The following is a 12,343-nucleotide window of genomic DNA, read 5'->3' as shown; positions in this document are numbered from 1 at the left end:
TGAAAGCAGGTTTCTGGGCTTTGTTTACCTTCTGTATTTGAAACTTTGTTGCGACTCCAGCTCTGAGATCCCGGCTGACTGAAAGCAGGTTTCTGGGCTTTTGTTTAGCTTCTATATTTGCAACAATGTTTCTTAGAGAGCAGCTCAGAGCCCAGCAGTGGCAGGCGGGGAACCTTGGCTTCCTCCGTCACTGGAGCAAGCGTCGGTTGCCTGGCTGCCGGCCGCCATCTTGGTTGGCAGTTAATTTGCATATCGCCCTGATTAGCCAATGGGAAGGGTAGCGAAGTTACGGCTAATTACCATGTTTCTCTTTTATTAGATACGATGACTAGAGGCCCAGTGCATGAAATTTGTGCACGGCGGGGGTGTCCCCTTAGCCCAGCCTGCACCCTCTCCAATCTGAGACCCCTCGGAGGATGTGCGACTGCCGGTTTAGACCCAATCCCTATCGGGCCTAAACCGGCAGTCGGACATCCCTCTCACAATCCTGGACAGCTGGCTCCTAGTTGCTCACCTGCCTGCCGGCCTGGTTGCCCCCAACTTCTCCCCCTGCCGGCCTGGTTGCCCCCAATTGCCTCCCCTGCTGGCCTGGTCTCCCCCAACTGCCCCCTCCCTGCCAGCCTGGTCGCTCCTAACTGCCCCACCCCCCGCCAGCCTGGTGTTCAGTCATTTGGTTGTTCCTCACTAACCCCCCCTGCTGGCCTGGTCGCCCCACGCAGCCTGCTGTTCAGTCGTTTGGTTGTCCCTCACTAACCCCCCTGCCAGCCTGGTTGCCTCACGCAGCCTGCTTGGTCAGTTGTTTGGTCGTCCCTCACTAACCCTCCTGCCGGCCTGGTCGTAGGCAGCCATCTTGTGAGGGCATGAGGGTTAATTTGCATATTATCTCTTTATTATAATGGATGGTTTGTTTATAATGTATATCTACTAAAGTTTTTATCCCCTAATTTAGCAGGTATATGGCAGTATATATGTGATACTAAAAAGGGAACCCAACTTCACTACCATCCTCTAAAAAATTAAGTTCTTGAGGAACATTTATTTATTTATTCATTTATTTGCAGTTTTCTTCTTTATATTTCTATTACACAGTAATGAAAATATATGAAGATTAAACCATAGTAGTACCTTTTATCACCCCAACTTCACATTCATCAGAGCTTTCTTTACTTAGCTCCTCACTGCTTTCTCCATCACTATCTCTGCTGCTGTCTTCTTTACTACCTTGATTATGTTCCTGAAGATTTTGAGCTTTCTCCATCAGCAACATTTCTTCAATAAGTGAGAAAAACTCCTTGGCTTCAGGATTTTCTGGTACATAGATTAGGATCATCTGACATAATTATTTAGCCTAATGATAGTCTTGGGCCATTTCTGCTTTCAGGAACCTGGGTTCCGGCAGAGGGAAGACAGAGTGGACTAGAGTTGTGGGAGGAGAGAGCTGAAGGGATAGCCGCCAGGATCCTTGTGCTGAGTCCCTCTTCCACACTGCAGATATCATCTTTCTTCAAGGAATTTTTAAATGACTTGAAATTCTTATTTTGATCCTTATTGAACCCGTAGTTTAGTAGGGCATTAAAGAGTTTTAATAGGATGTGATAAACCCTTTCATAAGGCAAGACTAGGTGTGGGGATGTGTGACTTGTTCATGCCCTCCAGAGGAACATTTAAAAAAAACCTGACACTCATGGGTATATGGCTCAAGGATGGTATGTATGAGAGGAAGAATGAAGTAGATGGAGACTCCTTTTAAAGGCTAAAGAGTATGTCTATATATGTTCTGTGCATGTAAAGAGCAAAAAGAATCCTCCTCGAGCTGCAACAAGAGTGGCTAAGATGCTGATGGCCTGAAATAAAGTATTTGGCATTTGTAATAGGTGTAAAGACACTAGAAGTAAAAAGACAGACATTTTGCTAGTCCCTGAGTGATGTTTGTCTGAAGTTGATAACTGAAGAAGACAAGTAGATACTTATGAGAAGAATTAGTTGGAAAGACTTGGGGGTACTATACACAAAAGCCCTAAACTAGCCACTAGCTTTGAAGACAGATTCATTGAACACCACAATAGTTCCTGGACCCATTAACTGTGTGACCTTGAGCAAATAACAGCATGTACCTTGTTGGGCTGTTATCAGTAGTCTATGTTGCTGCATGTTCTGCAGTAAATTTACATAAATATCCAGGTTGTTTACCTTTATGTGAATTACAAGGCACTGAGCCTCCTTTTAAGTCACCCTTTGAGGGAGAGGCTATAGGAAAAAGGGAAAAGTCCTTAATCATTACTTCTGTTTCCCTCCCTCCAAACCCACTTACATATATTCCATTATATTTCAACATACATTTAAAAATTATTTAAAATATATACAAACTTTTATTTTAAAAAATGGCATCATATGCTACATACTTTCTGCATTTTTCACTCAACAGGAACTGTTGAGCATTTTTCTCTTGATTAAATGTTGAGCTGCCTCATTTTTACTGGGCTTAGTATTTTATTATGTGGAAATATTATAATTTCTTTAACTTGTAATGAACACTTATTTCTAATTTTAATTTGGTGAGAATCGCTAAGATGAACATCCTGGTCTACATTTTTTTTCTTTATACTACATTTCTACAAGTGGAATGCTGGGTCCAAACATACTCAAATCAACATTTTTATAAGTTTTGCTAAATTGCTCTCTAAATAACTTGTCACGTTTTGTTTGCAGTAAAAGAGTATGTAGTAGAAAAACCAAAACCAAACCTTCTTTTGCTTATATCATTATGATAGTGGTTATTTCCATTACGAATAGGATTTTACCAGGAAGAGGAAGTATTTTCAAGTGAATTGGGTGATCAAGATAAAGGCAGGTGAAAGTACAGGGCATAAATTGAAGGTTAGTGAGTGAATAAGTATGGAACACCTGAAGGAGATAAGGCCAGGAAAATAATCTGGATTTATGTAGGATCCTTTTAGTATTTTAAAAGTTTGGCTTAATTCTTTAAACAGTAGGCAGTCTTTAGACATTTTTAAGGAAGGGAATGATAGGACCACATTTGTTTTGGTTAGATCACTACCAGCAATTTGAAGAATGGTGTGGAGGAAGGGATTGAAATGAGACTTGTATCTCAATTAGAAAATCATCGCAGTTCTAGATACTCAGTCTTTATTAAGTGACTTTCAATGGGATTAAGGTAGTCAGTCCTGGTTGAACACATGGAATCTTGAAAGAGTAGTATAGATTCAGTGTTTGTCTTCTGGAAACCTAAGGGCCAAACTAGAAGACGGTCATGTTGCATTGAGTTGGTGAAAAACTAAATAGAATGGAAGAGACTGGAAAACTACTAGCCTGCTAGGTCAGGTCTCAGGGTGGAGGGTAGGAGGTGGCATGGTGGTAGATATTACAGAGAATTTTAAATAGTTTAGTTAGTATTCCATTTTGAATTCTCATCACCACCAAGACAGTTGGAATTTTTAAAGGTCTACATTTAAAAATTCCAACTGTCTTGGTGGTGGTGAGAATTACAAATGGAATACTAACTAAACTGATTCTGAAATGGATATGGAGGAACTTGACTTTGTTTTGGATCAATACACTTTTATCCAGTTGATATTGTATTTTTCATTAATTAATTAAAATAATTACAGGTATATTTTCTAAACTTTTTATTTGAAGGTAAGCAGCTGCTCCCCTTGTCCAGCAGTGTACATAGCAGTGTGGGACAGGCAACTTGGCAGTCTTCAGGAGAAGCATCAAACCTGGTTCGAATGAGGAATCAGTCCCTTGGACAGTCTGCACCTTCTCTTACCGCTGGCTTGGTAAGTGTTAATAGAGCTGGTCCCTTGCTTTATGAATAAATCATTGATTGTCATTTGTCATTGCCACATCTATTACTTCCCTTTTTAGGATTTGGGTAGTTTAATTTCTCAGTGAAGAATAGAAAATTAATGGAATTTAATTGAATATATTCTGACCTCTTATCCTGTCACTGATACTAATTATGTACTGAGAGTTATGAAAAAATTCAGTATGAAGTGAGGGGTCCCAGCCCCACACTATGGTTCCCAGCCCAGGTTTCCAGGGCCAGGAAGAGAAGTCTCCATAACTTCTGGCTGTAAAGGCTAGCAGGGATGGCTGCTGAGGGCTCCTGGAGTCCCAGGTGTTCCTCTTAAAGGGTTTGTACATGGACTGACTTGGACTCACTCTCTCTGAGGTCCAGTGCTGGGGCAGTAGTTCAAAAGGCACCAGAGACATATCGGAGGAACTGAACTGTCTGGCATCAGGTCAAGAGCTGGAGGGGCAGTTTTCTCCCAGACAGAAGTGCTGACAGAGACCATTGTTCCTTTTCTGAGACCTCCCCCGACAAAGCCAGCAGGCAGGAGCCATATCACTCTCCATTAGCCTGGCTATCATGGTTTGTCCCACTCTGGTGATTCCCAGAGCCCCCACCCAATCCCACTTTTGGACCCACCCAAGCTGTTTCCAGTGGCTTTTCTATACGAACAACCTGCCTTGGATCATGCTTCACACTTACCTAAAATTTCTCTAGCAAGCAGCATATGGCTTCAGTGTGCCTCGTATCTTTCTCTAAGTGACCCCAGGCCCAGCATTAACTGCAGCTGGCCTTGGTTTGTAGTTTGGCCTCTCCTGGGCACCTGCAAGCCTAGCACAAATACCAGCTATATGCAGATCGTTTTGTAGCTCATGCCAGGTGGCCCCAGGTAGAACATAGGTGGTGGCTGAAACCTGGCCTGCACCACCAGGAGGCCCTAGAACCAGTGCATCAGGTGGACAGCTTCATATCACATAGAAGCACCCCCAACCACCTCCACAAACAACACTCAAGGGGGAAACTCAGTGGGCTCCGGAGCCCCCTGAACTAAGTCCTGCTCCATGGACTGGGCCCCTGCATAGCTGATCCTCCACAGTGGTTGCAGTCAGTCCTTATAGCCCATCACCTGGGGGTAAATTCCTCCCATTGATGTGTCAATAGCAATCAAGGGTCAACTACAGCAGAAGGGTATACACAGCCCACACATTGGGGGTAGGGGACACACACACTTGGAGGGCTCAGCTCAGGTGAACTGGGAGGCCATGCCACTGGACCTACAGGATACTTAATACATTAGGCCACTCTACCAGGCCCGGGAGACATAGTAGCTCTACCTAATACATACAAACAAACACAGGAGGCTACCAAAATGAGGAGACAAACATTTCTCAAATGGAAGAAGAGAGCAAAACTCCAGAAAAAAAGAAGTGAACAAAACTCTGGAAAAAAAGAACTAAACAAAATGGAGACAATCTACTAGATGCAAAGTTTAAGACACTGGTTATAAGTATGCTCAATGGACTTAGGAAAGAGTAGATGAACTTAGTGAGAACTTCAACAAGAGATAGGAAACATAAAACAGAAAATAAAAAAGAACCAGTCAGAAATGAAGAATACATTGGAGTAGATGAAGCAAAGGATCAAATCAGATATTTGGAAGATAAGGAAGCAGAAAATATCCAATCAGAACAAAAAATCCAAAAAAAAATGAGGATAGTATAAGGAGCCCTGGGACTTCAAGTATGCCAACATTTGCATCATGGGGATGCTGGGAGAAGAGAGAAAGCAAGAAATTGAAAACATATTTGAGAAAGTAATGACAGAAAACTTTCTTAACCTAGGGAAGCAAATAGGCATACAAGTTCAGGAAGCACAGAGTCCTAAGCAAGATGAACCCAAAGAGGCCCCTACCAAGACACATCATAATTAAAATGGCAAAGGTTAAACACAAAGAATCTTAAAAGCATCAAGAGAAAAGCAGTTGGTTATCTAGAAGGGAGCTCCCATAAAACTGTTAGCTGATTTCTCAACAGAAACTTTGCAGGTCAGAAGGGATTGGCAAGAAATATTCAGTGATGAAAAGCAAGGACCTACAACCAAGATTACCCAATAAAGCTATCATTTAGAATTGAAGGACATGAGCTTCCTAGATAAGAAAAAGCTAAAGGAGTACATTACCACCAAACCAGTATTACATGAAATATTAAAGGGTCTTCTTTAAGAAGAAGGAAAAAAAGAAAAAATACTAACAATAAAATGGCAATAAATACATATCTATCAACAATTGAATGAACAAAATAAACTGACAAGCAAAACAGAAACAGATTCGTGGATACAGAAAATATTTTGACCTGGCCAGTGTGGGTCAGTGGTTGAGCATTGACCCATGAACCAGGAGATCATGGTTTAATTCCTGGTCAGGGCACATGCCTGGGTTGTGGGCTTGATCCCCAGTAGGGGGCATGCAGGAGGCAGCTGATTGATGATTCTTTCTCATTGATGTTTTTATCTTTCTCCCCCCTCCTCTGAAATTAATGAAAACATATTAAAGAAAAAAAATATTTTGACAGTTGCCAGATGGGAGGAGTGTTGGCAGGGATGGTGAAAAGGTGAAGGGACTAAGAAGTACAAATTGGTAGTTACAGACTAATCATAGTTACAATAGTAAAGTACAGTATAGAGAATATAGTCAACAATATTATAATAACTATGTATGGTGTCAGATCATTATGAGATTTATTGGGATGATCACTTAGTAAGTTATATAATGTTTAATCACTGGGTTGTAGACCTGAAACTAATATAATATTGTATGTCAACTATAATTGAAAAATAAAAAATATTTAAAGTAAAACAAATAATTATGTTGTTTGTCCTTTTGTTGTTGAGTTGTAAGAGTTATTTATTCTTGATACTAGGCCCTTATCAGATCTATGATTTGCAGTTATTTTTTATTCTGTATATCTTTTCACTTTTGTTATAATGTCCTTTGATTCAGAAAATTTTTGAAGTCAAATTTATCTATTTTTTCCTTTTGTTGCTTGTGCTTTTGGTTTCATATCTAAGAATTCATTGCCAAATAACAGGTCAGGAAGATTTACCCCTATGCTATCTATTATGAGTTTTATGGTTTTAGTTCATGTATTTACTTCACTGATCCATTTAAAATGAACTTTTGTGTAAAGTGTGAAGTAGGGGGGGTGTCCAAATTAATTCTTTTGTATGTTGTTATCCATTTGTTAGATATTCTTAGAAACAGACATCTGGAGTAAAGGAGATCAGTTTTAGAACTATAGATAGGGATTTGGAAGCTGTGAATTAAGTCATCATGGAAGAAAATGCAGAGAATGAAAAGGAATGTAGGGAAACATGAACAATTTATATGTGAAAGGGAAAATAGTATAAGATAGTGAAGTATTCAACTTAGTAAGAATTTTAGGAGTTTAGATTAAGTGCACTCACTGCCTATTAACTTGAGAATTGCTGTACTTTACATTTTCTTTTTTATAAGAGGAACATGTTTCTAATGCCACCTAGTGTCTTTTCAAAGGTATGAGAGTAGTATTTCATAAGAGACTTTAAAATAAAAAGTTGGGAGAGTTTCATGAGATTGAACAGACTATTAGTAGCCTAGTTGCTTAGTATCAAGAGAATTCTTAAGAAAGAAGCAACCCTAACCAGTTTGGCTCAGTGGATAGAGCGTTGGCCTGCGGACTGAAAGGTCCCCGGTTCGATTCTGGTCAAGGGCATGTACCTTGGTTGCGGATACATCCCCAGTAGGAGGTATGCGGGAGGAGGCTGATCGATGTTTTTCTCTCATCGATGTTTCTTACTCTCTATCCCTCTCTCTTCCTCTCTGTAAAAGATCAATAAAATATATTTTTTTAAAAAGAGAGAGAGAGAGAAGCAAAAGAACAGACTAATTATTTTGCCTGAACAAATTGGAGCTGAATTTTAGATTGTTAAACATTTATCTTCTGTGATAATTTGTAAAGAATCTAAGGTGTACTGCCTTAAAAATAGTGGCTTTGGTATTTTAAAAAGGCACTTAAAATTATTTTTTAAAATAAATCAGTTTACTGGGACTATTGACATACATCTTATTGAATTTATTTAGGGTTAGAATACATGACAGAAATTTTATGCAAGCTTTGCACAAAGTTTTATATGTATAAAAATGGTATTATTAAATCACTAGTTAAAATTATAACTGTAGGTTTCGTCCTGTTTTTTAAATTTTGTACAGAAAGTCTTTTAATTGAACCACTAATATCATGTATTGCTATGCATAGGTTTATTTAACAATATTGAGGAAAGATTGAAAAGTACTGATTTTGGTAGATTCTGTCATGAAACAGTCAAATTATTAGAGATACTTGAGTTGGGATAGAAAACTAATATTTACTGGACCGTACACCTAAGTTCTTTTGCATACACATCTTCCTTATTTTCTCAGGAACTTTTTGAGGTAGATGTAATTATCTTATTTTACAGGTGAGGAAATTTCAGGCTCGCAGGAATTTGTTCATTTGTTCGTTCATCTCGAAAATATTTTTGAAGTACCCCCTATATATCACCATTGTACTAGGTGCCTGGAATACAATAGTGAACAAAGCAAAGTTAAATACTTTACTGTAAGTGAATGTTAGAACAGGAATTCAAAACCAGGCAGGTCTGATTTTTTTTTTTTAATCCTCACACGAAGATATTTTTCCATTGATTTTTAGAGAGAATGGAAGCAAGGGAGAAAGACAGAGAAATATTGATGTGAGAGAAACACATCGATTGGTTGCCTACTGCCCGCACCCTGACCAGGGTCCTGGGCTGGGGAGGAGCCTGCAATCGAGATATGTGCCCTTGACCAGAATCGAACCCAGAACCCTTCAGTCTGTAGGCTGATGTTCTATCCATTGAGCTAAACCGGCTAGGGCAGTTAGGTCTGACTCTGAAGTCTATTTTAAGAGTTGTACATAAGTGGAGAGAAAAGTCTTTGGCATGTTGGATTATTTGAGTTGCAATTTTTGGTTGGATTTATTGATAATTTTCTCAACTATTTAGATATTGAAGATTTTTATTGGGATTACATGTAGGGAGAGGTTTACTTGGTCCTATCTTTCTTTCCTTTCTGTCTACATTTTTTATTGTAGATAGTGTTACAGATCTCTCCCACTTTCACCCTGTTCCCCCCTCCTCCCAGTCCCTACCCACCCACCCAGCTCTTCACTACCCTATTGTCCATGTTCATGGGCTATGCATACTAGTATATAAGTTACGTGATTCTTATTACATAAAAATTTCTCTGCGAGTTGAAAGGAATTTCTGTTCTGTAGAGTATGCAAATAAAAATGAAAATACATTTAATTTTAATCCACATATTAGTCAAGTTCCTGGAAGGAAACAGAACAGACAAATTGTGAGCTTATAATAAACGGATATGAGTAGAGTATAGTGAAATGACAATATACACATAGTACTTTCTGCTTAATAGTAAACTGTTGCTATTACCTAGCATTGGAGAAAGGATGAGGGAAGGAAGTGATGCTTGGAATTTGGAAAACAGAGGTGGCTGTGTGTAGAAGACAACCTGACAATTGATATGACTTGTAGTAGTGGGATGCAGCCAGCCTAACATGACCCAGCAGGGACCAACCAAGGAGAATAAATTGTTCCTGACTCTCTCCCTTACCCTCTTTCCTTTCTGTCATCTCCTGCTGGTGCTGCTTATTGACTATGAATTACTTTATGTTAAATCATACTGCAATTTTGGTCAAAGCATTGCTAATTTTTTTCATAAATCTATTTTGAAATTGCCTTTATCCCAGAAACCATTTCTTGTAATTCAGAAATTCTATTATTCCATAGTTTTCTAGCTTAATAAAATACATGTAAATATAGCATTTACTATAACTTAATTTAAAATTTACATATATAAATTATAAGTTAAAGTTCTTTTAGAAAATAAGATAGAGAGCACATAGTTATTTGTAAACTTTTTGTTTAATAATTCTGTTTTCAAGTGGCTTCTTGGTAGCAAGGTTTGTTTCTTGCAAAATTGTTCTCCCTGTTGCTGCTTTTAAGATTCTTTGTCTTTAACCTTTGCCATTTTAATTATGCTATGTCTTGGTGTGTGCCTCTTTGGGACTCTGAGCTTCCTGGACTTGTGTCTTTTTTTCCTTCACCAAGTTAGGGAAGTTTTCAGTTATCATTTCTTCAAATAGGTTCTTAATCCCATGCTTTCTTCTCTTTCTGGTATCCCTATGATTCAGATGTTGTTATAGTTGATATTGTCCCAGAGGTCTAAGCTACCTTCATTTTTTAAAATTATTTTTTCTTTTTGGTTGCTTGGATGTTTTCTGCTATCTTGTCTTCCAAATCTCTGACTTGATCCTCTGCTTCATCTAATCTGCTGTTAATTTCTTTTAGTGTAGTTTTTAATTTCAGATATTATATTTTTTATTTCTGACTGGTTCTTTTTATGGTTATGTCCTTTTTTATGCTTACTATCTCTTTAAGTCAGCAGTTCTCAACCTGTGGGTCGCGACCCCTTTGGCAGTCGAACAACCCTTTCACAGGGGTCGCCTAAGACCATCCTGCATATCAGATGTTTACATTACTATTCATAACAGTAGCAACATTACAGTTATGAAGTAGCAATGAAAATAATTTTATGGTTGGGTCACAACATGAGGAATTGTATTTAGCACTTGGAGTGCGGGTGAATTTCCCGCCAAAATATAAGATGGCTCTGTCTTTTGGTTTTGTTCCATCCACCAAAAGGGTGGATTACAAACAAATATTTGGTAATACGCAGTTACAATCGGCCCGAGTTTACACGTTTCCCGCACTCCACCGCAAATCTATATGAACCGAGTTAAAGACGGCTCCCGCGGAGTACGCGCAATTCACGCGAGCCGACTTAACTCGTTTCCCGCACTCCAAGTGTTAAAGGGCCAGAAGGTTGAGAACCACTGCTTTAAGTTCTCACTGAGTTCATCTATTCTTCCCCTAAGTTCCTTGAGCATTCTTATAACTGTATCTGGACTTGATTGCCTCCATTTCACTTAGTTCTTTTTTTTTTTTTTAACTGGGGATTTCTCCTGTTCTTTTATTTGGGGGCGTGATATTTTGGCTGCTTCTCTGTGTTTGTTTCTGTGTATTAGGTAGATCTGCTGTGCCTTGCAGTCTTGGTATAATGGCCTTATGTAGTAGGTGTCTTGTGGGGCTCAGCGGTGTAATCTCCCTGATCACCTGAGCTAGGTGCTCCAGGAATGTCCTTTGTGTGGGTTATGTGGACTGGTTGACTATGAAGATTGACCCTGACCACAGTGTAGGAGCTGCTGTGTCGGCGCTGACCCTATGCAGTGGAATTCGCCCCAGCAGGGTCTGGTGCCTGCTGAGATCTCCCTTTGGGTGTGCTTTTTGTGGAGCTAATTAGGTGGTGCTCTGATGTGGTCTGAATCCCACCACCAGGTATTTTGGTTGTGGGGCCTCTTGGAAGGGATTCGTTGCAGGTCAGTGTAAGGTGCTGCCTGTGATCAGCCCCGAGCTACATAGTTGGAGCTATAAAGTGATCCACAGTTTGTGGCTGCCTCTGCTGAACCTGGGTGTGCATGGGAGAGGCCAAGTTACTCATCCAGCCTGGCTTCCACCAGTATTGAGCCTGGGGCAGATCAGCAAAAGGCTCAAAGCACTCCAAGATTTGCCTCCACCTGCCGGTTGCCTGTTAGCCACGGAAAGAGCTTCTGGCGTTATATGAGTTACATGAAGCAGGTTCTCAGTGAGTCACCAGGTAGGGTTATGGTGTTCACCAGGTTGATACAGATTCAACTTGACACCAGTGCTGGGTCTGAGGCCACTCAGCAAAAGTCTTAGGTTACTGTGAGGTTAGCCACCCCCCTTTCCCTGGGGCCTGTGGACCTTTGCAATGGGTGGGGTCTCAGCGAGTCATCAGGGTGAGGCCAGTAGAGTTCATCAGGCTAAAACAGATTAAGATTTGGTTGTGTGGAAGGAGGGTTCTGCACAGTACCAGTGGTGCCAGTCAGGGCGTATGTAGGTCTGGGAATGGACCTGCCCTAGAGCCACTCCACTCAGTCTCTCCCTGTGTATCTCTGACATCCCCTGAGTCTGTCCCGATCTCCTTACGAGCCTTCCAAGAAAGAGTAGGCAGTGAGCCCAGGCTGGCTGCAGCTAGCTGATTCCTCTGCAGGGTGCAAGTTTGGGAGTCGGGAAGTTAGAGCTAGTACGTCTCTCCAAACTGATGCTCTTTGGAGGGGCGTGCTGGACTCAGGAAAGATACTGTCCTTGGGTGGTGTGGGAAAAGGACTCAACACAGGTACATTGGCAGCTGTTCTTCCAGCCCTCTCCCAAGCGCTGCACAACCCAATCTCTCCCTGTATGACTCCAGTCTGCTCTGAGCTACTGTCCCTCCACGGGAGGTCAGGGTGAGTGCCTGTGAATGTGATTTTGTGCACTGGTCCTATAAAAGGGCACCTGGGTTTCTTGCAGTCTCTTGTCTCACCCTGGCTGCCG

General features: G+C 40.6%; 1 protein-coding gene across 4 annotated transcripts in view; it reads left to right on the top strand.

Annotated features, from left to right (window-relative positions):
• The window catches only part of MAST2 (microtubule associated serine/threonine kinase 2), a 133,386-nt gene that overhangs the window by 6,168 nt on the left and 114,875 nt on the right, over positions 1–12,343 (top strand). For all 4 annotated transcript variants that reach the window (XM_023761883.1, XM_023761882.1, XM_023761880.1 and 1 more), the window contains exon 2: positions 3,658–3,800. In XM_023761883.1, coding sequence (XP_023617651.1) covers positions 3,750–3,800 — 51 coding nt within the window. In that variant the 5' untranslated portion in view covers positions 3,658–3,749. The remainder of the gene's footprint in view (positions 1–3,657; positions 3,801–12,343) is intronic.

The sequence above is a fragment of the Myotis lucifugus genome, unplaced genomic scaffold (assembly GCF_000147115.1).
Source record: "Myotis lucifugus unplaced genomic scaffold, Myoluc2.0 scaffold_222, whole genome shotgun sequence".
NCBI lineage: Eukaryota > Metazoa > Chordata > Mammalia > Chiroptera > Vespertilionidae > Myotis > Myotis lucifugus.
Note: the sequence above shows the minus strand (reverse complement) of the source record. Positions and strands in the feature narration are given on the sequence as shown.